We start from the raw sequence: 25,236 nt of genomic DNA, 5'->3' as shown, positions 1-25,236 counted from the left end.
ATTGAATAACCTAAGCAGAATTCATTATTGTTTATAACCATTGTTCACACATGCAAAAAACAATAGATAGTACACCTAAAAGAATGCTGCCTTTCTTTAAAATGATTACATTCTCTTCACTGTCACCTCCAAGGGAGGTGTTTGGAACTTGAGCTTAGGGACTCTAGCTTCCCTGGGTTCTTGGAGATGATTTAGAGTAGGAATCCAAGGTAAACTGTTTAGAATAGCTCCATTGTGGGATTGAGACAGCATAGAACATTAGTATGTGAGCAAAGGGATTTTTTTTTTAATTTTTAAATCAAAGAGCACTTTGAAAAAGCACATTTTAAAGCACATTTTAGATTTCTGAGGTTGCACAACATCTTTGACATCCATTTAAAAATTGCAAAGGTCAGATTGGCCTTAGTATAATAAAATATCCTGGCACTGTTAGTATAAAACTTAATAATGTGATATTCACAACACAATTTACATTTTAGTATTGTACACAACAACTACTACAACATCTTTATAAATAAAAAATAAGTATCTGAGTGGCTTAATAGATTAACATTTCTAGAAATTTTTCAATCAAGTGGTCCAATCACTAGTTCTGTTCAATCCACTGCCTCCTGCAACTGTATGAGGCCAACAATCCAGATACCTATACCATGTCAATGCAGACAGCACTCTGCAAAGTTGCCTAAAGCACTGAGGAATGGGATCACCTTTTTCTGTTGTGAGACTGATTGCTACCTCACACAAAGAAGTTACTGCATGCCAGGTGATCCATGGTAACTACAATCTCTTAGCCCACATGAACTATGCTGTTTTAAAGTAGCTTAGTCTCAAATGAAGGAAGAATGTTCATTGGCACAATATAAAAAATTGCTGAAAAGTTAATATACTCCAAATACAACAGTAATTTATTTTGAAAAAATAGTTTTATGACCCCCAGTGTTAACTCTATATGGGATCATGCTAAGAATACTCACCAAGGCAATAGCTTGGAATAAGTGTTGGAAGCCAGGCTACATTAGAGAAAGCGGAGGTATGAAGAGAGTTAATTCTAGCCAACTCAGATACTCCTCCAGTGTACGACAAAGGTCCTATAGGGTCTACACGCCACAGAATCAGCTCGCTATAGATTGCATTTGGGTCATAGAATGTACGGGTTGCTGCATTTTTAAGTTGCTGCCTAGAAGAACCTTTCACATGTTTTATAGGATCCATTATTCTGTTTATTCTGTCAGAATCCTGAGAACTGTCTAATTCAGGAGTTAATAGAGCGTTGTGATGAGAAGATGTTAACAGTAACGGTAAAACAGAATGGCAAGCTAGATCATTAAGATGAAAACGGTGACCGCAGTACCTAAATTTATGTGAGACTGTTAGCACAGTAGTGAAAGCTGATTTATCAGCAAAAGTAACTGCCCACTGATTTAGAGAGCCATCTATATGTTTGGAAATCATCATCACTATGGGAGAAATTATATTCACATTTGTGCTGTTCTGAGCAAAGCCTGGTCCTTTACTTGCTAGGGTTTTCTCTGGAAAGTCCACTGTCTTCTGATGTACAGCATTACTGATATCTTTTAATAAGACAGGGCAAGCATACATCATAATATTTTTGCTAAGGGAACTAGCATCTCCTGAAGGAAATGCAACAGGAATCCTAGAAGAAAATGAAACCTGGAGGGGAAAAAAAAAAAAAATTAGAATATAACAACCCAATGTAAGTCCAAATTAACGTCAACTGTTTCACAGGAATTAATTTAATTTCAAGTAATTCTGATGACCAGATTTAAATAGCAAGAACATAATGACTGTTCATTAAGATCATAAATAATAAAACAATTTCAAATATACGACACCTGAACTTGTCGAAAGATGCCTGGAGTGTGTTCATCTAAATACTTCACATGCCACACCAAAAAGGTACCATCAATAGGATGGATAGTAAAAAGCATATCTGGATTTCTGTTCCATTCGGTTAGGAGCAACTCAATTTTCCGATCTAACAAAACTGTTGGAAGAGGCATGCGTAGGCCTGCTGGTAGAGATGTTCTGGGGCTTCCCTCTCTTTCTCCATCTTCATGTTCTGAAGAACCTGTTCCAGTCCCTGTCTCTGATTCTCTATCTACAGACAAGTCTGCAACAGAAAATAAGGTGTTTTTTTTTTTTCAAATTGCAAGTATTGTCCTACTACAGTTTCCACTCCAAACAACAATATTTTAAAATCTGTTAATAGTGCTATCTCATAAGAACATTCAGGCAAATTGAAGGTAGAAACATCTTTCATCTATTTGTACAACAGTGAGAGGCCCTGGCATTTGACTATTGATCCTAACTATGGAATACAAGTAATAATAAATACAACCATAAAAATTCAGACACTTAACATCAATTGTCTAAGATCATTTTGCTCAACTATACAAAAACAGGTATTTTATATGAATGCTGGCTCCAAATTAATGTCTTTTATTTATTTATTTGATTATTATGAAACATGGTATGTGACAAGTGATGAAGTAGTATGTATTGCATGTGCAGTAAGAATGATGACATGAGCAGGTCTTTGTCATAAATTGCATTGGTAACCCTTAAGAACCTAAACTTTATAAACGACTATAAATGTACATCAGTTTATTGTCTTTAATAGCTCTTACTGGTTTAAGTAGAAAGGCTTTTATTTTTACAAATTCTTAGATAATTCTTCATTCTTAACTTTGAGAAGACAAGGGAAGACATAAGTATTTCAAATTTTAAACAAACGGGATTTGTAATCTTTAATAAAATGGAAGGAATACATATACTGGCTAAGGTGATGCTCCTGAAGCAATGTTCAGTTCTTCTTATAGGGCATGTTTTTCATCTTTAATTTCAAAATATGTCTCTCTCTTCCTCATCCTTTGTGAACAGCTACAATTGGGATCATTGCGTGCTGCAAGGTTTAAGATGTAAAGCTTACCTCTACTGGAAAGAGTGCAGTTTCATTAAAATGGAGCTATGTCCAACCCTCCTTAAAGCTTGCCATCAATTCATGCCTCATTACTGTCCTGAGATTGTAAGGTGAATCAAGAGCAAGTCTTAGTCATAATTTCATAACTTTATGGAATAGCTCCAAAACGGAAATAAAGAACCAGAGCTACCTTTCTTTTTCAATGTGTTTATCATTACTGCATTCCAACAGAGAGTACAATCTTAAGTTTTTCATGCCACCAAATTATTACAGGAGCCAAAATTGCATCTATATCTATTTATTTTAGATTAGTAATATATTACTATTGTTTATAATGTGTTAAATAATTGCATTAATTATTGCACTACATAAATGTGTTTCAGAATAATTCTTGTGCTATAGATCAAGATTACTAACCATGATCTAATTTCATATGCAAACCTCTCTCTTTTTCTTCCATTTCTTCTTCCTCTTCAACCTCAACATCACCAAAATCTTGTTCTAGTTGTTGTTCAGAAAATTTTCTTAGATGCTGCATAAATACTTCAATGGATGATGTAAAATTAAATTCTTTATTATTCAACCAGTGAACAACAAAGCCTCCATTGCCTTCATCTATATTAAAAGCTGTTCCAGCCAAAACTGATGGGATATCTGTGGACAGTTGTAAACAAATCAAAAAGTTGTATCTTAAACCACGTATCTATTAAACACACACACATTTCTTGATTAAGACTATTAACTCACTTTTGGTAGAACAGGCCTTGTGCCTGTATGTTTAGAAAAGGTAAGGTACAGATCAAGTTTCTACATATGTTTTGAGTAAAAAAATGAAAAAGAAAAAAAAAGGAGAGACATTTTAGCATCAAGAAATAAAGTAAAATGATTCAAATGAGACTGGTAACTGAGATTCAACGGGTCTAATTGCTCAGTTTTCTAAGTCGCAGTGTTGTCATATCATTTACTGATTTTACACACAGGATTGTTTTTCAATCTCTTCTTTAAAATATTCTAAATTATTCTACAAAAAGCAGCTGTTTTCCTGCTAATAAAATCTGGTACAGCTTTTTTTTTTTCCCATTCACTTTATATTATGTAGGATGCAAGTAATCCATTCATCATATACTGTTTTCTCCCCAAATCAAGCATGAAGCAGACTTGAAACTAAGGTAGTGAAATTTCTTTTGCTTTCTGATGTGCAAAAATGAAATTATGGCTTTTAAAAATGCTGAAAGTCTTGGGCAACTGGCTATAGGTGACCCTGCTTAAGCAGGGGCATTGCACAAGATGACCTCCTTCAAAATACAACCAGTCTGACAGTCTGTGATTTCTGGAAAAAAAAAAAAATCAGCTTGTCTTACAAAACTCTAAGCCAAATGACAGAATTGTGAAATAGCACTCTTCCTACAAATCCCTTCTATTCAATTAGGCAAAGCAAAGAACATGCACCTCAGCCCCCTTTATTTATTTTTTCCTTTTTGTGAAAATATATTATTAACAGTTTAATAAATAGTTCTATTTCACCTGTATTAGGGTTGATGCTTGCTGCTATATGGAAGTGACCAAGTGCATTTGCATGGTGTGAAATGTGACGCTGAACTTCATGAGTACCCTGTTGGTCTGGTAATACATCTGTGTGGGTAACAAGAACGGAAGATCTCCTTTGTCCTTTTCTCATATTTTTCAAATGGTGAATTGTCTGGTATAATTAGAAAAAATAATTTAAGAAATACTAAAAAAAAAAAAAGAAAAGATATAAATGCATAGTTATGTAATTACTGCTTGTTCAGTTTTGTTTTTACATTGACATGTTTTCTTTTCCTGTAAATTTAATATACTTCACATGACCGCCACTGAAACTCATAGCCCTATAATATCACCTTTTGGAAATGTAATTATCAAATCAGATAACTAAAGTACTACAAGAGTTTATTTACTGCTTTTACTGTTATAACTACAGACTTTCAGACCCATTCAGAATGAAACCATCTTAATATTCCATATTAAACACCATCTCTTCCCAACACTATCAGTTAGCTATGGAAAATTTAGTCTCTTCCCAATGCTAATAATTAGCTACAGAAAAAGTAGTCATTTTAAAAACGTGGAGCCTGGGTGCAAAATTAGATGTCTCTGACTTCTTCAGTGATTAATAATAAACTTAACTCACATAAAATAATTCAGACTATTCTGTTATGCTTATAAGAACTACATATTAGACATAGTTCTAATGTGTAATATATAGATATTAGAATTCTACATACTTTAATTTTTCTAGTAAATGTTTACAAGTTTTAACAATCCTGAAATAAAAAATTGACAAGTATTGTACCTCTAGTGCATGCTGTATTTTGTCTTTTTGCTTTCCAGATTGAGAAATGGTGCTGCTAATGCTGGAAGTGCTAGTTTCACAGATCTGCTCACCCAGAAGAGTATCTTCTGGTAACAGCGTCTCTGCCCACAGCCGACAGATGCCATCAAGACATGACGTGAGTAACACATTACAGACTAAACCCCTAAAGATAGACATATCAAGGAATTATCCAATACAGTTAAAATATGGACACAGCAAAAATCAGTGGAATATACAGGTATTTAGCAGTTATAATTATTTCATCCAAATTTCTGTGCTAACTAAACGTTTTATATGAGTAGTGATTTTTAGTATGCTGATAGATAAACTCATAAATTATTAGCAAAAATGCATGTGAACATAGAATGGTTATTATTTGCTAAATCCAACAGTTACCATAAAACTGTGGACATGAAACTCCCTAAATTATCTGGTTTGCCGGATTATGTGAAGAATACATACAATTTTACTCAATCCTGAAAAGTGAAATCAGCTAATTAAAAAACAGTATATACAATAAAGCTTCTAAGTGCTAATTGTTTAAGCAAATATTCTATTTCCAATGCCACAATACTATTTGATAAAGACAAAGCCTTATGCTTTCTGGCATAACCTGAGAAGGCACTAAAGTTAAGACCATATTTTAAAATAAGTCTCTCCTATTAAAGTGACTATCACTGTTGTACTAGGTAATCCAGAAGCATATGTGAAGATACTCATACGTTTTATTTCTTGAAAGTATAAGCAGAGAAATTGAGCCATGTTCTTGTAGCCAAATTTTAAGCAGTGTGTTAAAAAAAAAGGTCAAATATTTATTTATTTGTTTATTTGTTTATTTTTAAATAAATTCTTTCAAACCTGGGCATGTACTTGCTAATGTTACGCCATGAAAATCCCGTCACTGCTCGAGGATGAGCTAAATAGACAAATGAGAAGTGGACAACCCCTGAGCATTTCTTTTCTTCATTCTGTTGGGGCAGAAGAGATGACTTCCAACCATTCATAGGATACCAAACCTTTAAGAGGCAGTCATCCTAGGTAAAGCAGCAAAATAACATGGGATTAGATAGCTAGAAGTGAAAATGTAACAAAAATAAAATGCTAAATGATAAGGAAACTGCTGTTCCAGTATCTTTAATAAATACTCAATCTATTGCACAGAACTATTTACAGTTTCCCAGACAACTCATTCCTGAGACCATGTATTTCATTGATGGTCATCCTGGAATGAGTTGGAGGACCAAAGAAATACTCTGCTGGCAACACATCAGTCCCAGAAGTAATTTTTCTTGCAGTCTATTTGGCTCCCTACTTTCCTCTTGGTTGTCTATGCATTTTCTGCATACCACATATGCATGCTTAAATCCCACATCCTTTCCTCTGTAAAGACAGAACCCAGAAACGGGCTGCCACTCACAGGACAGTATTAAACTCATTACCAATCAGTTTCTCCCTTAGGAAAATTTTTTCTGTAAGTCATTGATGGTTCCCATGCACAGGAAACCTGACTTTCACAGAAAGCACTATATCTACTGAGCATAGGCACATAGTTGAGCAGTAACTGTATGATAACTTCCTCTCCACTAGCACAATCTATGCTACCTTTCTGGTTTGAATTGTTGGGCACCACTGATGTAATTAACTGAAAGAAAAGTGAAATGTTGATACAGCAATACAACAAATACTGATAAATGAGACAGGAATACATCTACACTGATGTGGGCTAAGGGCAACATTACTAGTACGCCCAAAATACATTGTATACAGCTGCACGCCACATCCCTGGATTTCAGGACTGGCTGCTGGAGTGCAGATACAGAATGAAGTAAATAAATGAATTAATTATCTCTGAGAGATCTTTTATTTGTTATTTCCTGACAAGCACCTAAAAATACAGTATCTAACCACAGATTCTGCAAGAAAAGTTTGACAGACAGCCCTGTTAAGAATTATGATTAAAGCTTATATAGGAATTAAGATAGAGCTGTCCTACAAATAGGAAATAACTACTGGAACCAACTGCCTCACACACTTAGTCAAATTCTTATATATATATATGGGAATATACATACATACATGTATATATGTGTATATATATATACATATATACACATATGAATATATGTATATTCATGGGAAGCAGAAATATGAAACAAAGCAAATGTTTTGATAATTTTATAATCACAGTGATTCCAAATGTAGTATTTTAAAGGTGGTGTTACTATGTTTATAGTCATAAAACAACAGAGCTCATGATTCAGTTGTCCTCTTTAGTAAGTGTAAGAAAATAAAGCTTACTAAAATTCATCTCATCATTTGACCAACATTAAGCACAAGCAATAAATGCTTAACTATCCCGACTCAAAAACCAAAGGAAATCACTCAAATGAGAGAGTAAAATTAAAGAGAATTATTAATTGAAAACTTAGCTTGACTAGCAATTTGACAAAAAATATGAAAAATTGAAATAGAAGTTAGGAACTGATAACTGAACCCAGACTTCACTGTAAATAGAAAAATCCCTTCTAATTTATCCACTGATATTACACCAGTTTAAATGTTTATGTTTCATATCATAATGATCCAATGATACGTCTGTATGACTGTCAATTTATTTCCAGGTCAATTCTGAAATAGTCAGTAACAGTACATAGCTAAATCCAAATTCTTGTTGCTGAAGTTCAAGGAATTATGTGAAAATTATGTATTATATAGGAGATGATAATTTAACTTAGCTCAGACTATAATGTGTTTATATGGTATAGGACCATTCTAAATCACTTATTTACTTTTGACAAAGAAATGCATACATCTCAAGCACTTATTTATTTTGTTGTTGTTGTTCTTACCTTCCCAGCTGTTGCAAAGTATTCACCATCAGGAGACCATGCCATCAAATGTACCGATACTGCAGTCCTAAAGACACAAGAGTAAAGTTTTAAACTGTAAGTGAAGTCTTTTATTCCATGTTTTTATTCCACGTATATTCAGTTGATTCAGTATTACTGTGCATTATCTATATGAAATATATTCAAATTTATAGCTGTCACTTTAAACATACTTTAGAAATGGCAGAAGCATAAGAGTATTTGCTTCAATGAAACAAGGTATTTACTATTCTCACACAGCTTTCTCTACAGAACACCAGTACATTAAAATTAATTAAGTATGGCAAGCCCTGGCTAGATCTAATGAGATCACAGAAGTGAATATTGTTCTACTTGCTTTTCTATTCCCAGTGAAACCAAGACTTAGGAATAAAGGAAAGTGAAGATCTTTTAGATAATTTGCGATGCTATTTCACAGTGACTAAAATGTATGGGTCAGCTGAAAGAGGCAAGCAGCCTACACAGTGCTTTATAGGCATAAAATCTAAAATGTTTTCAAAAGTCAGACAAAACTTAGGTGTATGGGTAGCTGCTTTCCAAGTCTGTATATCTATAGAAATGGCTGATCACGAAACACTTCCGTAACATGGATCTCAAATATAACTGGGAAGAAAGAGTGTTTCAAGACTCTTCCTAAGTTTCAGAAAACAGCTCTCATCTTGAACAGCATAGCAAGTCTGCCTGCTATTGCTCCTCTGTTTGGTCTCATCCAGTATCTCAGCACTACTTTCAAAGCTGAGAAGAGAGGGACAATTTATACATATTGCCAGTGATACAGTTAAGCCTTTGACAAGGTTATCTGATGACTTAGTCACATGAAAAATATTTTTACTTTGAGTAACTTACATTGTTTGAATTTTATGGTATTTTAAACCTATTTAAAAGCAAATTTCACAATATGGTTTTCTAGAGAAAGATAGAGATGATATGAGTTGGCATTGCATTCTGTCTTAAAATGAGTTATCTCACTCACTTGCACCGCCAGACACACTTCCAATCATTTAGAACGGGGAGAACTTTATCATCTTTCATCTGATTGTCAGGATCATCTTCATCTTCTTCTAGAATGTCACTAGATGGTGGGGCCCACAATTGCAAATAGTCAGTTGCTGTCAGTAGCCTGTTACCTGAAAGTGAACAACATCAAAGCTGGGAAACCAAGATGATGCATTCATATTGAATTCTTACACCTGTCATCACATTTTGATGAGGATTATTAAAACCAAGTTGAAAACTCAACTTTACGAAGTCATTTTAAATATGATAGAGTATTCAATCATATTATACAGCTGTTTTTATCAAAACGTTTTAAATTTATAATGTTTTTTAAGAAAGAATATCAGTTTGTTTTGATGTTTTTAAATGACTTAAATTGATAGATCATATTTTACAATGACTGTTGAAGATGCTAAACAGTCGTTAACATCTCAAATACTACATACTGTTAGGCATTTTATCAATTTCTCTCTCTTGGTACACTGCTGACTTTAATTGTGCTAAAATCCTATTTAAATGATTATTAGTGGTGATTTAAGCCAGTTAGCAACTTAACACCATGATTCCCAAACTAAGATCTTGCACAAAACACTCAAATACTTGGTATAGCATCTTCACAAATGCTAATTGCAGCACCGCATTTTACGTAAGGTTGCCTGAGAATGGACCATCTAAAATGTCTGTATTCACGCTCCCATTTCATTTCAATAAAAATAATTTGTGTTCAAGTTCTCTAACTACAAATGTTGAACAAATGCATCAGAAGTTCCACATTACCTTGAGGATCCCATGCTAGGTTGTAAGTCATAGAACTGAGGAAAAATTGCCCCGTTTTAAGCCACTGACACTTTAGCTGCTGTAGTTTAAAAAAATTAAAGAATTAATTTTCACATCAACAGCAAAATACAAAGGCATTTGTATTTATTTCTTTCTCTAGAAAATTACTATTTAGCCTGTTACATACAAATTCAGGACCCAGCGACAGATTGTGGAATCTAGTTTTAATAATTTCTTCAGTTGTTTTATAAAAATTATGTGCATCACAGACTGCTGTGTGAACCTGACCTGGACCTGTCACATATACAAATGTATCTGTAGATTACTGTAAACCAGGCATACATTTACAACAATATAAGGAATGGCACTATAGATGGAAGAAAGATTGTGAAACACACTTGAGAGCACATTTAAGACTTGAGCATTCAGTCATGACCATGTTGTTAACACTAGCTTGGAAACACATATACACAAACAAGTCATATTTCTGTACTCCAGGTCTGATATACCAATTTAAAGAAATACCAGCTCACCACCATGTCACTCTAGCATGAGATGTTGGGAACTTGGGAAAAGTGCAATGCCCAGTTCGCTTTATACAGTGGATGATCCTGACCATCCAATTTTATTATGGATGGTGGAAAATGTTTATTGACTAGTCTTTTTTGTGCCAATTCAATAATAACTGGCAGACATACTTTTTTCTGAGAACCTAAACTGAATTACAGTCATGAAATACATACTTACACAATTTCTTTTATGGTTATTTATACCAAGTGGTTCAAAAATGCAAACAGCATTTCCATATGATGCTGCAATCTGGAAAAAATTGAAGAGTAAGGTTATGAGATAAGTCTAGCTGCTCTTTAGTATTTCAAAATAGCTAACGAATTTCCAGTACAAATTCTATGTGCAATCAAACAAGAAAAGTGAAATTAATATATATGTAATTCATTGTGTTATACAAATACCTTCTAAAGGAAGCTGAGAAATGCATACCTTTGAATGAGCCCATCTTTAAGATCTTAACTTCAGCAGAGAATACATCTTGTTCAGTGGGATGCACATTGTCCATCAGATCTAATACATACTTCTAAGGCAACTACCACTGATGCATAAGAGAAAGCTGATACTTTCACTACTTCTGCTCTTGTTCTCTCTACAACTAACTAATGAATGAATTATTAGTGTCTGGGTCTCAGTGTGATCCCATGTTCCATTTTGTACCTCTAAATAGTAATTACTAAAAAATGGGAGGAAATTTGATTCTATTTGAATAGCTAAATATATTGTCAGGTGAGACAAACAGTAAATGGAAAAAATGAAGTACTTGTACCACCCCCTAATTGCTTTCATCTAGTTCTTTCACAGAAACCTCCATTTACACAATGATCTTTATTAGGAATTTAATCTGGTTGTGCTCCTAATATTCAAATGCTTGTAAGTACTTTCGACTATCTTGTAAATTGTGTCTTCTTGCATAAAAGATTTTTAAAAGAACAACTGTTTAAGTTTCTCTCATTTAGGATTTGGTGTCTTCAATACAGAAATGATACAAAAGTTTCACTACAGTTCTTATGAAATCTTACTTCCTCTTCATATGGGGGAAGGAAAAAAAAAGGTTGCAACAACACACTCCCCCCCCAAAAACTGACCATGAGTTCAGTCTTGTATGCAGAAGCATCCGGGGTTCATGGTGATCTTGCAGGGGTCCCCCGTGCAGATGGAATACTCTCTTCCAGTCCCACCGGGACTGCTTGGCTGTACTGTAGGGGCCTTGCCAGCTAAACTTGCCTGAATTCTAACTGGGGCTTTCTCAATACTAAAACCAATTTGTTTACAAGCTAACAGTGGTAGGCAGGGACAACTGATAGCAAAATTTGCTCAGTGCTCTGCAATACCTCATAGAAAGTTGTTTTCTTGTTCTCTGCAATCTAGACTGTCTGTTTAGCATTGTTTGGGGATTAAAAATAAAGCCATGCATTGTTTGGGGATTAAAAGTAAAGCCGAGCAGCTAGTCAAGGGCCACACAGTTGCGAAAGCTCACGCTGTAGCACTTTGAAACACATTATACATGCCTAGGCTTTTCTGAAAAATAAAGAACTTCTAATTCATTACTTTGCAGGAAGCACGAATACACACACACAAATGTGTGTATGTATGCATGAATGACTTATTCTTGTTGTCATCAGGTATATGCAAGCATACAACAATGGCATTCACAAAGCAAGAATTTTAACATCATTGCTATACAGTAACTAATACATATTCCTACATTTTGCGAGGCTTGTCATTGTACATCCTGGAAATGTATAAAATCCATTTTTAAAAGATGCTTCCTGCTTTCTGCCCACACCCCAACCCAAAACTTACAAAAATAAATTATTATTATACTAAAACAATCCTCTGAATAACATAAGAAGCGTTCCTCGGAAAGTTACAGATCAGTAAAAATATTTGTCATGAAATTAACTCAGTAATAGCATTAACATATTATGTTATGAACATATTTCATTTAGAGTATTCATTTTTTCCTTCTTTAAGTTTATAAAAAAAACCAACAAACAATTAAAATCCTTACCCTGCCTTGTTGTTGGGAGCACTCCACACAACTGACTTGGATGTTTCCATGTTTAGCACCAGGAATAATTTGTACACATTCGAAGTCATTCGCCAGAATAACAATGTCACAACCAGAACCATATGCCTGAAATAATTTTTAAAAGAAATAAATTTTAAAAGAAATACAAGTTTATTAAAAACAAACAAACAAAAAACAACAAAAGCACTAACAAACAACTAAATCATTATTAGAATTATTATGGTTTAAAAAAAAAACTGTGAAAATCTCCATTTACACAAATAATGAACTTTATGTTATTACTATGTAGAGAGTTTATTCCTCATCATCTTGGTAACACCAGCAGGACAAGCAACAAGCAAAAAGCGACTTTTAAGGGTTACTCTTCAAAGTCTTTCAGATTAGGAAAGGTTCTTTCAGGAGGGAAAAGAAATTCTACCAGATGATGCTAACACCTTAAGAAACTTAAAGCTGTGGAAGGGTATGTCCCTCTATGCACAGATATGAACATACTGAGGTTTGATCAGTTTATGGACTAAGTGTGCAATGAAATAATGAATACTGTCATCTTGGCTTGGAATCGTATGTTTTTACATTTATTGGACAGTGGAGTGTAACAACCATTGAAAAATAATGCCAACTCTCAGATGTTGACAGTATTATATTAAAAATGTTTATTCTACTTTCAAGTGAAAAAAAATCTTCATGATTATAATTTTGTTTTCTCTTCAGCATCATAGGAAATGAAGAAAAATTCTGTTTGTCTGCAGTTACCCCATTTCTACTTTACACAACCATTTAGACTTTCTTTTTAAAAACGAAAGTAGAGCCTAAAGATATTTCTGCTATATAACGCTGCTGCTCCTTAATATCAGTGAAAACATATTTAATACAGGAACAATTGTACTCTTCCTGCATAACAAACTTACAAGGGTTGGTTTCCATTTTTATGGAACAAATTTTTATGTTATCAAGTTCCAAGGGCATGAGCAATATGAACCCATTTCAAAACAAAGTAGCAAAGGAGACCTTAAATCTTCAATGGCAAAAAGAAATAGTACGAAATACTTACTACAGAACTTAAGCTCTGTGCGTACTTTCACTTTTTGTTGTTGTTGTTGTTATTGTGTATTTTTCTAAAGTTTTTGAAGTTTTGTCCCCTGCACTCGTTATTGAATTTGCATAAAAATTCCTTAAATATGCCCCCCCTTTAAAAAGAGTATCAAAGAGAAGTTTTTCCACAAGAATCCAATTTCTGCACTTTCGAGTTTTAAAAAAATGTGTTATAATAATAGATGTCTTGGGTATATTGTATTTCATTGTACGTTACAAACTACAGTCTCAATAATTTGTTTAAGAATAGGTTATAGTACAATGATAGTTTGCAGCATTTTTTTTTTGGCAGGATAAGTACGTATGTCTGCCAACCTTTCACCTGTCCAAATGCACTAGAGTATTGTAAACCCCTTAATCACTCCAGATGCTCTGTTGCACTGAACTCTCACATTCAAGCATAGAAATCCCTTCCTTTCATCAATATACTAACAAGCTGTTTCAGAGTGAGAAATTATAGTAAGATGTCTGTTTCCTTAAAGTTTTCCACTGATTCCAATACAGAAGGCAGAAATTTTACAACAGCTGAATAAAGCAGCGATCCTCCTGAAAGGAGAATCAAATGAGAAAATCTGAAGAAAAATGCTGAATTTAGTGAAAGTTTAGCCACTGCTAAAACCAAAAAGGGAACTGCAGTATAAGCAGAAAAGCAGATATTCAGACTGAAGAAATTAACATGAGGTAGATTACCAACTTTTATCTAATATGCAGACCTATAAGCTGTTTCTTGTGCTAACATTTCCCCAAACATTGTGTTGCCTGGCATATACAAAGCTTTAGCTTTTAATAATTTTTTCAGTCACAACTGTGAAAATAAATCTCATACAGCTGCCAAACAGTTGGGCCTGTTACAGAATCATAATGCGTGACTGTTAAAACTTCTGGAATTCTGGATCTTTGTTTCTAAGTGCAAGGGTTGTGGAATTTCAGCTGAGAATATTATGTCTCCCAACTTGAGAACTGGCAAAAAATACACAAAGAAAAATATCAAGACTTCAGAAAGACTGTGACAAAATGTTTTGCTATTAGTTTCCCGAAGCCCAGAAAATCATTGTGTTTCTATAAATAACCTTCTTGTTACCAAAATATTTAAAGTAACGGGTCTTGCATGTCCTTGTAAAGAAACTTTTAAAGAAAAACAATTATTCCAGTTTCTCTTTTTTTTTTAATGCATTGCAATTTGTTGCTCCAGATGTCTACTAGCACAGTCGTTAACTGAGAACATGTTTACAGATTTTACAATCTGAAGAAAGTTAGGTTCAATAGTTATATACATTTTGCTTGCGAACACCTATTTTTGTGAGCATTATCATCACTGGTCAACATGCAAGCTTTTGATGTGGTCCCATATGATGTGGCCCAGTTGCTAAGTGCCTATCTGAACATGAAATGAAGATACTAATTTTACAAGTAGCTGCAGCAATGAAATATTCAAAGTAGCTATGCAATTGTACATAAAAATGAAAACTAGGTATTAAATGTAGACAGTCTGAAAGACTTCTGAGGCCATCTCATGAAAATAAAGTGACACAGTGTTGTCTTTATGTGTCGTCAAAGTCTACAATCACTCTGGGAAGCTCTGAGGAACTGATAGTGGAGTATGAGTATACTGCAAGCACGAGAGTGGAGGAAAAAAACCAAACTGCTAAAAGGTGGTTAGAGGGACATTATCTGTGTAAGAGAATATCCTGGCTCCTTCATGACTAGGCTGTGTAATTGTTTGACCCTGTCTGGGAGGTAACAAATAATTATTAAAATTGAATACGATTTTTTCCAGAAAGTGGGAGACAAAAAGACTTGAGATACTGAAATAAGTTTCAGCACTGAACAGAAAATCTTTTTGCCTTACCGTTCTCCAACTTTTTATATTGAATTTTACTGCAAAACCAACTCCACTGGTGGTGTGAAATGCTGGTCAGTCCAGCAAACATTCACAGGTAGGAAGGGAGATGGAGACCAGGATACAAATGCCCACAGGTAGACAAGAAAATAGAACCAACTCCTGCAGTTCCAATAATTTATTCAGAGTTCAATATTCACAAGCAGTTGAATCTCCTACTACTTTTCTCAAAGGGCGAGCAATTAAAACAGCAAAGAATCGAAAGATTCAAATTCAGTTTTTATTTCAACAGTCTGCCTCATAACTACTGATACAAACCTGCTAAAAAGATGTGATTTAAAATGTTGCTCAATACAGTTAAAAAAAGGCACTGATCCACTTAAAATAAGGTCTTAAACTTCTCAGATAATCCCTTGTTTCACTGTCGGTATTGATAACTTGACTTGCAAATTTCAATTTCAATTAAACATGATTTATCACTAGTTTCAGTCCTGTTAGGAGGAGTTAGGGACATGTGCCTCAGAATTGATATGGGGAAGGGTGCTTAATTTTCTTAAACATGCATGCATATGTGTGTCTAGTTTGATAATGCATGAACCAGAAAAGACTTAATAGCCGTGTTCGGTTGTTTACTTTGTTAAGTAAGAGAACTCAATATCTCGCTTCTTCCAATGTTTTAGTTTCTCCTCCTCTGTCCCCTATGTACCCCTTGTTATTATAGCAGCAAATGAACATTTTTCTGGCTAATTATGCTATTTAGCATGTTTTTATGAAGTTAACTGAAAAGGTTAACTTCAAATTAACTATTTAAAGGTTAACTTTAAATAAAAGGGTGTTTTACAGTAGAAGTTTTATTTTTTTTCTTTAAAGAATCATCAAAATGCAGAGATCTCTAAGTGAAATCTTACCACTGTCACTCTTATCTTTCCTTCTCTTTGCCTGTGCCTGGCACTGCACCAACAGCTGACAGCACACCTGATGTCCTGTGCCAACAGAGGGGATTTAGTTCTTTAGAGGCCTCAGTTGGAACACATTCCCAACAGGTATCAGCAGCTCCAGGGTCTTTGAATAAGTGCTGTCTCTTGGTTTTGGGGTCATTTTCTTAGTGTAGATATTTATTCTGAGAATGGCTCTTGTTTCTTGAAACTATGTAAAGGTATATTTACTTTAAAATTTAAGTTTATTTAAGAAATACATCATATTGCCACTTTTGAGAAAAGGCACGCCCTCATTTTAAAATAACCATTCACTTTCTCGCATATATAGTCTCCAAGTCTTTCAAAACAGCAGGGGTTAATATACTTTCCAGTACTGAAAGGTATTTCCACATACCACCATATATGTCTAAATACAAGTTTCCCATTTGATTACTTTTATGAAGCTTTTCTAATATACTCAATATATTAGCACATTTACACTAGAACAGAATGTATTTCAAGTTCTTTTTAATTTGTCCTTTCATTTCTTGAGCTGGTAACACAGTAGAAGTACCCTACACTGACAAAGAATAGGGAAGTGCCATAATATTTAACATCAGTAGTTCTTTCTAAAGGATTCAGCTGACAACATCTTCAGGGAGATCATTCATGGCAGCACAGACCTCTCCTGCCAGAAGAAGAGTGGCTCCCATATTTGTGGCAACAGAGTGATGATCTGCACAGCCTGATAAATGGAATGGAAAACTGGTAAGCCATATAAAAAGTAAAGGTAGAGAATAAGATGCTAAGATACTGTAATGTGTGAGAGCAGTGCAGAGGCCTCAGACAAACGGAGTTCTAAGCAGTCATTGAATAAAACAAGCGCAGTAAAACCACCCACATGGAATTCTTGCCAACCTCCATTTCTAATGTCACTGATAACTTTAAAGAGAAAATTAAATGGAGTTGCAAAACTGCCAGAATGCAAGGATGACTTGCAAGATTCACAAGCAACTAATAAGCTATAGTTTGCCAATGTCTGCTCTAACTGTCAAGATCTGGGACCACTGTGAACAATGTGAACAATGACAAAGCTCTAATTGAATGCAGGAGCACCAGGCTTTGCCTCTGAAAAAGCAGGACATTGTGTATCCTACTGTAACAGTTCATGCTATATCCTCGATTTTCAGATACTAAGAAAGAGGCAGGTGCATCTTCATCCTTCACATCTGTGTTTTCCTATTTGGTTCTCTGACTGTAACGATGTTTTATAAATATGTAATATTTATTTTATATTTATCTTTGTATATAAAATGATTCTCTTCTTTCTATAGCCTGCAAATCTCTACAAATTTGATGTGAGTGAAATAGACCAGAAGTTCTCAAGCTCTAATGTTTACTATTACGGGTACAGAGGCATTTCAAGATGGCAAATGATGTCAAAGAAATAAAATCAGAATCAGCCAACAGTGGTATTAAAAAAAAAAAAAAGTTCACCTTTATTAAAACCTAAATTAAAGCCTGTATTGGCATTGTGAGATAATCTAAAAGTTCAGGTATTCCTCCTGTATAACAACACTTTTTTTAAAGTTGCGGCTATAGATAGTAACAGGTAAGACTAAGAAATTCCTATTCCTTCCTATTAGCAATGAAGACACCTGGATTCTGAAACATTTTCTAACAGCTATCAACAGACAGAACATTTACAATCCCCCTTCTCTCTCCCAAATACCAGTAGAATTACAAATGGTCAATGCAAACTGGCAAAATAAGTCCAAAAAGCCCACCGCTAGCATGTGCCTGTAGAGTAGGCTTTCCTAAACTGACATTGAGACAGATTTGTGATTAAATGCTTTACAATGTTTACACACAGAGTTTCACAGAAAAAAATATAGTAAGGATTCAGATGTTAAGAGTCTTCATTCACATAAACATGACACAGTGGAGAACATACAGATTATATGTAATAAATAACAGTGGGGTTTGCAAATGAAACTTTTTCAGGAAGGATGAAGTAGAGGAGAAATGCACAGCAGAGCAGAAAACCTATTCTCAGTTATTGTGGAAGAACATTTTGCTTTTTTCATTGCCAAAGTTTACATATGTGTGAGAAACCCCACCTGCAACTGTTTCTGAAATTCATTGGAACAGGCTGTCCAAAGAGGCTGTGGAGTCTCCTTCTTTCAAAATTCACCTGGATGCGATCCTGTGTAACATGGTGACGCTGCTTGAGTGTGGTGTTAAACTCGATAATCTCTGGAGGTCCCTTCCAACCTCAGCCATTCTGTGATTACACACAGTTCCAGGCCAAGTGTCAGTGCTGGCATGGAAGATGCCAAGAAGCTTTTTCAAAAACTAAAAAACTAAATTAAAAACTTTTCAACTGCATCAGAAAAATGCTTATGTACAGGTACCTAGACTGACCTTAGAAACAGCTATCTTCTGTTCAAAGTTTCTGAAAAAAACCAGCCTTGGGTTTGGACAAAGGGCAGAAGTCATACAAACAGATTAAGCACAGCTCATCTTCTTTGTAAGAAACCACCTTATTCCAGGTCACGGGAAGTCAGACTGGTAACATACACAGCATCCAGAGTTAGGGTCAGTGACTGAAGTTGGGTCAGCTAAAAAAGGCTGCTTAATGACAAAAGCTACGTAAAATCAAACATGGCTTGAAAAATGTAGATAGTTTACAAGCTTTAAAAATACATTAGTTGCCAATTAGACTACAAGGTTCAAATATTGTGTGCTTTTTCTCTTTAGCCAGGGTGTGTACTTTGTAAGGCCCATTTATATAAATATCTTCTGATTGTCTAACTTTTGTGAATTCCTTTGTGGACACACGGTTAACAATATTTGCTGAAATGAGAATGGGAAGCCCAGCTCAACAGCAAGTCAAATAGTGCACTGAAGCATCACCAGAAGCGACAAAAACAGAACTTCTGTCATTTAGTAATAAAACAAACAAACAAACAAAAAAAACCTGTCAGATCCTAGCTCTTATTTCTTTGGACTTGTTTCACTCCCTGGAGTCACTAATACTAGCATTTTAGCACATAAAAAAAAAAAAAAAGAATGGCAAACATTTCTTTTCCCTTTGTCATTCTCAGAATAACTAGATGCCATTCAGCAAAGCTTTAAAACAGTATAGTTTTTACGCAGAACATATCATCTGAGCTCTGGCTACACTAACCTGGAAGTTAAAAGCCTACCACAAATACAGAGAAAAGAGAAAAAGGGAAGAGGAAAGCTACAGCTGTAGAATTCCAGGAAATACATTTATTAAGTCATCCCCATCCCGTTAGCTACTTCTTAAATATGTTATAAAAAAAAATGGACACAGCAGACAGAGAAAACAGTGACTGAAGTCTTGGAAAAGTCTTACTTAAATTATAATATATGTCAATATTAATTTTTGATGTTATCAAAACTGTTATGAGAAATAGCAAAAAGTTGTCTTTTACAGTAGCAGTTTACTGACTTTTCAAATTGTTACAGGAAAAGCAACACATTAGAATGCGAACGCGAGTGTGTTACTTATATAAATATCAGAAGTAAGAGGTTCCTTTAACGTCAGTATGGCTGCATAGCAGCAGAACAAGGAAAGAAAGAAAAAGATGGCACCTTTTACTTCTTATGAATTTCAAGCATTCATTACTGAAATTAGACGTGTGATAATCTAAAGTAACCTTTAAATGTTTGACAAGTCTGATGGTGGTTGTCTTAGACCAAAAATGATGCCCTATATCATTTAATTTGGAATTTGTTTGTGTCTTGGCTAATATCTTGTAGATGTTAACACGAAGTCTAATAAGACAATTTATTCACAAATAATAACATACTGAATAGATTTTAGTGTGCTAAGCGCTGCAGAAGGTGATCACTCGTTAAAATCAGACAGGCACATCAGAAACTAAGGAAGTCAAAATCGACACGGGAATTGACAAGAAATAGCCCGTGGATGATAAGCAGATTTATTACGTAAATTCACAGACCCTTGAAATTTACCGAAGGTGTCTCTTTTCATCTACTTTTACAGGAGCATCTGCCAAAGAAATTTGTATTTTTTTAACCACAGTAACTGAAGCCAACCGCCCATGGATAGCGGATAGGCCTCTTCAGATGCCTGGTGCAACAGAGTATTTTCTCCCTGCAGAAAGACACCATTCGTGTTCAGAAAAAGAGGAAAACACAAAAACAAAACAAAACAAAAAAAAAAAGAGGCAAGGAAGCGACCCCCCCAGGCTGAGGCCACCCAGCTCGGGGCTTTCCCCCAGCCCAGGGCACAGGGCCCCCGGCCCTCGGAGCGCCGCGGGGGCACCGCAGCCCGCCCGGCCCCTCCCGACGGCCACGGCGGGGCCGGCCCTGCCCGCCGGGGGGCTGCGGGGCCGGGGGAGCTCCGGTGCTCCCCGGCAGCGCCCCCGCGGCCGCCTGTACCCCCACAACCCCTCCGCTTTCTCCCCCCTCTCAGCGATCCCCCCCCTCCGCCGTTACCGTGAAGGGGACGTCCTCGACGCTGCCCACCGAGTAGCAGTTGTCCCCGGGGTTGACAGCGCCGGTGAGCACCTGGTGGAGGTGCATGTCGGCCTCCTCCCCCCCCACACACACCCCTGCTCGCCCGGGGACAGGAGCGCCGCGTCCGCCACCTCCTCCTCCGAGCACCGAGCGAGCGAGACCCGGATGGCTCCGCGCTCCCGCCCGCCGCACGGGCACGGGCACGGGCACTACCCGCCGCGGGGACGCGCACGAGGGAGGGAGGAAGGCAAAGGGGAGAGGTGGGGAGGTGGCGGCGCAGGCGCCGGGCAGCGCCCGAGTCAGGTGAGGCGCGAGCAGCGGCTGCTGGGGAGGGAGGCTGTGCGCGTGCCCGGCCATTAGGCGGGTGATGGGTGGATGGGGGGTCGGGAGCCCCGCGTGCGGGACGCCTGAGGAGAGCTGAGGGGGGAGAGCGGAGGGGCGACAGTGGAGGGGCGCGGGGGGGCGGCTGAGGAGCCTCGGGGTGCCGGGCGCTCGGCTGACGCCTTGAGGTGAGACTGCGGCAGGGCGCCTCCTAGGAGCAGGAGGGGGGGAAAGGAGATTTTTTTGGGGGGGGGGTTATCCAGCCGGGAGGCGGGCTGGGGAGCGGGAGGCGGGCGTGAGGGAAGCTCTCTGGTCAGAGGAGCCCGGGCAGCGCCTCGCTGACTGGAAGCCTGCCGCTGGACCGGCGATGCTCAGGTGCGCTGCATGCCGCAGGTGCAGGGAGCAGGCTGCCCGTTTATTCACGTTGTTTCAGAGAGTGTTTTTTTCCATTAAAGAGCATCACTTTCTGTCATGTTTCAAAGTTCTCACTAAGCTCTCGGGAATCCGTGAGTGTTCCTCCAGCTGCTGTTCATGTTTGAACAGAGCCCGTGGGGTGGTACAGCCTGCAGCGGGTACCAGGAGCACTGCGGGCCCCCTTGGATCAAGAGAACTGCTTTGTGTCAATGAGAAACAAGTGTTTCAAACTTGTAAACATCCATTTTACAGCACCTTGATGAGAAAACTACCACCCTTTCCTCTCCTTGGACGTTTATTCCTGGCAGGAGGCATAGGTCACGCATCCCAAGGCCCAACTGCACCCCAACGTTTCTATTTCCCCTCGCTTTTTTTTTTTTCTTGCCTTATACTCCTTCTTGAAAGTACACATCTCTTACTGAACAAATGAGTTTACTCAGAATGCAGCGGTAAATTAAAATATAATGAAGTCACCTTTTAATGTGAAAAAAAGAACACACACCAGAAACCCAACAAAAATGTCAAAAAAGTAAGATTGACCCTATTCCCATGCTACTTAATGGCCGTTCCCTTTTAAAGGGGATGGTATCTCTATTTGAGATGAAATGGGAGGTAACCATTTTGATCTTCAGTTGGCCAGGTTACATATGAAGCTACTATAGAACGTTCTTATGCTTCCACTGATACTTACTATTCCATAACTTTTCTGTTTATCTTCCACATAAAATGTGTGCTAACTTACAACTGATTTCTGTTTTGGTAAGATTTTTCAAATGCATGCAGCAGGACTTAAAGGGAAAAACTGTATTTTTGGAAATCAGTGGAATAAAGTTTAATGCCTGAAAATATAAGGAGCTTTTGAATAGATAATCAGTGCAGGCAGGCATAATATTAAATAGGATGACAGGAGGACAGTATAATCTTAAGAGAAGCATTTTCCTCTCCTAGGTGTAGTAAAGCTATCTGGTTTTCTTTGCAAAGAGTCTTATGTGCAAGTAGAGTACTTGCAGGACCACTTTGATCTTACTGGGTGACAGACATGGCTGGTGAGAGTTTGGGCTTTTAGCTCAGACTTCTGTTACCTAGTCAGACTAAGAGTGCCAGTAATTCTTACGCATGCCAGCTGTGAGAAAGACTTATTGTTTGAGCTGGTGAGGGATTTTTTAGTGTTTAACTTGTGTGGTGCTCTTATTCCACTGTGACTTTGTTGTGGGACAGAGAATGCATGTTACTCTGAAGCAAGTAAGATTCCTCTTTAAAGTGAAAATAATGCCAAAATAGGGATTTCCTAGTAAAATACTGTGTTTGGGGCTGTGGAAGCCTATAGACGTGGTCAGCTCCATACGCAGACCTTTGCGCAAGAATTGCTCTCCGTGTACCTGCAGATAAAAACCCTTCCCATTCCTCCTGAAAAAAAGTATTTTCACCTGAGTTTTACTGACAGATCAAGTTTCATTTACCTTGATTCATCCTTAGTTGTGACTTAAATATCTCATGTTGAAATGGTTTTCAGTGCATATAACGCTAGTTTCTATGCACAAGAACATGTAGCAATCTCTCCCATTCTCCCCCCTCCTTCTCTCTCTGAGGGAAAAAAGAAACACGTAAAGGACATTTTTTTTCATTTTTGTTCCTGACTAGCTTGTTGCATTGTTCAATAACTTTGCTTAGGGTTACAAAGTAAGGAAAGTATTAGCAGTACCTCTACCGTAAGCTGTTTGCCCAGGAATTCTCTCCTTTGGCTTGAAATTAATTGGAATTGTGGGAGGAGATGTCCTATTATTGCAGGAAAGCAGCTGCTGGACAGAACCAAAATGACAGTTTAATTTATGCTAATAAACCACAGTTGGAGCAGCACCTTAGGTGGAGATTTAACAAGGTGTTAGGAATGCTTAGGGTACTTTGCTCCTGGCTTGGTCTAGCAGGGTGGATTAGATAACCTCTCAAGACCTTGTTTGCATGGTATGTATGGATGACTCTTTGTTTGCCTTCTCCAAACTACAAGGAAAGAAAAAAAAAACCTGTAAGTATTCAAAGGTTGGGACTTTCATCTTCCTTTCTGTGGCTTTCTAAATGAGTGAGAGAGAGGCAAATGAGAGCGATCCAAATTTAGAAAGCAGGCACTGAGCTACACAGATGCTATGGAGAAATAACTTTTTTTTTTCATTTGCTGTAGGAAGGAATATATTTGCTTGACAAAATAAGATGTTATACAGAATAATCAGAAGGCAATATGTGTTTGGTATAAAAATCATGATTATAAAACAAGCAAAACCAAAACATCAACAACAAAAGAACGTATAGCCATTTTTTTTCTAGGTTTGCTTAGTGGTAGAAGGGTAAAAATCCAAGTGTCTTATGGGGAGGGAAGAAATGGTTCAGAAGACTACACTGTGAAATTTGCACAAGAAGTCCTAAAGCACACATGAAAAAAATGTTCTGCCCATAGCCTGGGGGAAAAAAAAGTCTGAAGGAACATTATGGAAGATAAATAGCCATACCGGACCGTGTTTTATTTCAAAAGTGAAATGCTGCATTCTTGACTTGGTATCTTGAAGAATGAGGAGCACACCCTGTTTGGACCACTGTGTCAGTTCCTGTTCTGCTGAAGGCCTTTACCTGTTCACAGGAGACAGAAAGCTTTTAAGCACAATGCTTTTGTGATTCTGTGAATGTTTTCCTAGTGATTCGTGATGTCTGCCTTGAATCTTCACTGCATTCTTGAAAAAATTGTATTTTTATTTGAAGAAAAGTTACTTTTTTTTTTTTTCCTCTAGAATTCAAATTCAGCTGTTAGCTTGGAGAAAATCATATGCTTCAACCCATAATATGTGGCACCTCTTTTCTGATACTGATTTCTAAACTGGAATGTGTTTTTGTTGCTGTACTTTTGTTATTACCGAAAGAATAAGATTGGCCTAATAACTTTGTAAACTGTTGCTCATTGTGTGCTGAAGAAGACATTCATCTGTGAAGGATGATCACTTCTATACTGCTGAAAAGACCTTGTTACAGCACAATTTTTGCTTGGATATTTTTAAAAGATCATGTTTCTAGAAACTGAAGGTTCTCCTTCCTCAAGGGTACATAAATGCTGAACGCTTTCTGCAGTAGTTGGGTGTCTAAACATGTCCACCACTGTGGACCATTACTCTCCTGTAATCACCAATGCTTCAATTTTAAAGAATGAAGCTGAGTGAAATAAAAAACAATAACATTAAAAGCTGCTCCTAAATTGCATCTTTTCAAGAGTTCTTTTAAACCACAATCCACAAAACCTGTGGAGGGAAAGAACCACTGTTTTAAAAGTGTAATCTAATTAAATTGTGGGGTAGGGAAAAGGACAGATAGTTAAAACAGCACAAAGGATTTGAGGCACTTGTTCAATAGTGCTGACTCCATGACTAAGGCAGGTGATTCCTGGGAGCCCTGTATCTTACTTTTCTTCAGAAGCTTCAAGGCTTTTCTTTCCTTCCTTCCCAGTCTGTCTAATCATGATGCCAGCTCCAGATGGCTAGAATTTTTGGAGAGAGTTGTATGGGATGGGATTTTTTTTAAAGCAATGATTGAGTTGTTTGTTTAT

General features: G+C 36.8%; 1 protein-coding gene and 1 long non-coding RNA gene across 8 annotated transcripts in view; one reads left to right on the top strand and one right to left on the bottom strand.

Moving 5' to 3' along the window:
- Window positions 1-21,227, bottom strand: part of DMXL2 (Dmx like 2) — a 55,239-nt gene extending 34,012 nt beyond the window's left edge. For 4 of the 7 annotated variants that reach the window (XM_080607097.1, XM_080607095.1, XM_080607098.1 and 1 more), the window contains exons 1-12: window positions 20,898-21,227; window positions 12,537-12,662; window positions 10,703-10,774; window positions 9,956-10,034; window positions 9,156-9,309; window positions 8,144-8,210; window positions 6,153-6,328; window positions 5,274-5,457; window positions 4,466-4,640; window positions 3,359-3,595; window positions 1,854-2,131; window positions 975-1,671 (exon numbers count right to left, since the gene is read on the bottom strand). In XM_080607097.1, coding sequence (XP_080463223.1) covers window positions 975-1,671; window positions 1,854-2,131; window positions 3,359-3,595; window positions 4,466-4,640; window positions 5,274-5,457; window positions 6,153-6,328; window positions 8,144-8,210; window positions 9,156-9,309; window positions 9,956-10,034; window positions 10,703-10,774; window positions 12,537-12,662; window positions 20,898-20,984 — 2,332 coding nt within the window. In that variant the 5' untranslated portion in view covers window positions 20,985-21,227. Of the gene's footprint in view, window positions 1-974; window positions 1,672-1,853; window positions 2,132-2,950; window positions 3,332-3,358; window positions 3,596-4,465; window positions 4,641-5,273; window positions 5,458-6,152; window positions 6,329-8,143; window positions 8,211-9,155; window positions 9,310-9,955; window positions 10,035-10,702; window positions 10,775-12,536; window positions 12,663-20,897 lie in introns of those variants that run through there. The other 3 variants (XM_080607096.1, XM_080607094.1, XM_080607100.1) reach the window with 3 other exon arrangements.
- On the top strand, window positions 5,290-17,939 carry LOC308200806. The gene is made up of 4 exons (XR_013955830.1): window positions 5,290-5,430; window positions 8,152-8,239; window positions 16,453-17,174; window positions 17,741-17,939. It is a non-coding gene; the product is annotated as an uncharacterized lncRNA (long non-coding RNA).
- Window positions 21,228-25,236: the final 4,009 nt, after the last annotated feature.

Source organism: Anser brachyrhynchus (genome assembly GCF_964034855.1).
Source record: "Anser brachyrhynchus genome assembly, chromosome: 11".
In the NCBI taxonomy this organism is placed as follows: Eukaryota; Metazoa; Chordata; class Aves; order Anseriformes; family Anatidae; genus Anser; species Anser brachyrhynchus.
The sequence above is the reverse complement of the archived record's forward strand: the minus strand, read 5'-3'. Positions and strand labels throughout refer to the sequence as shown.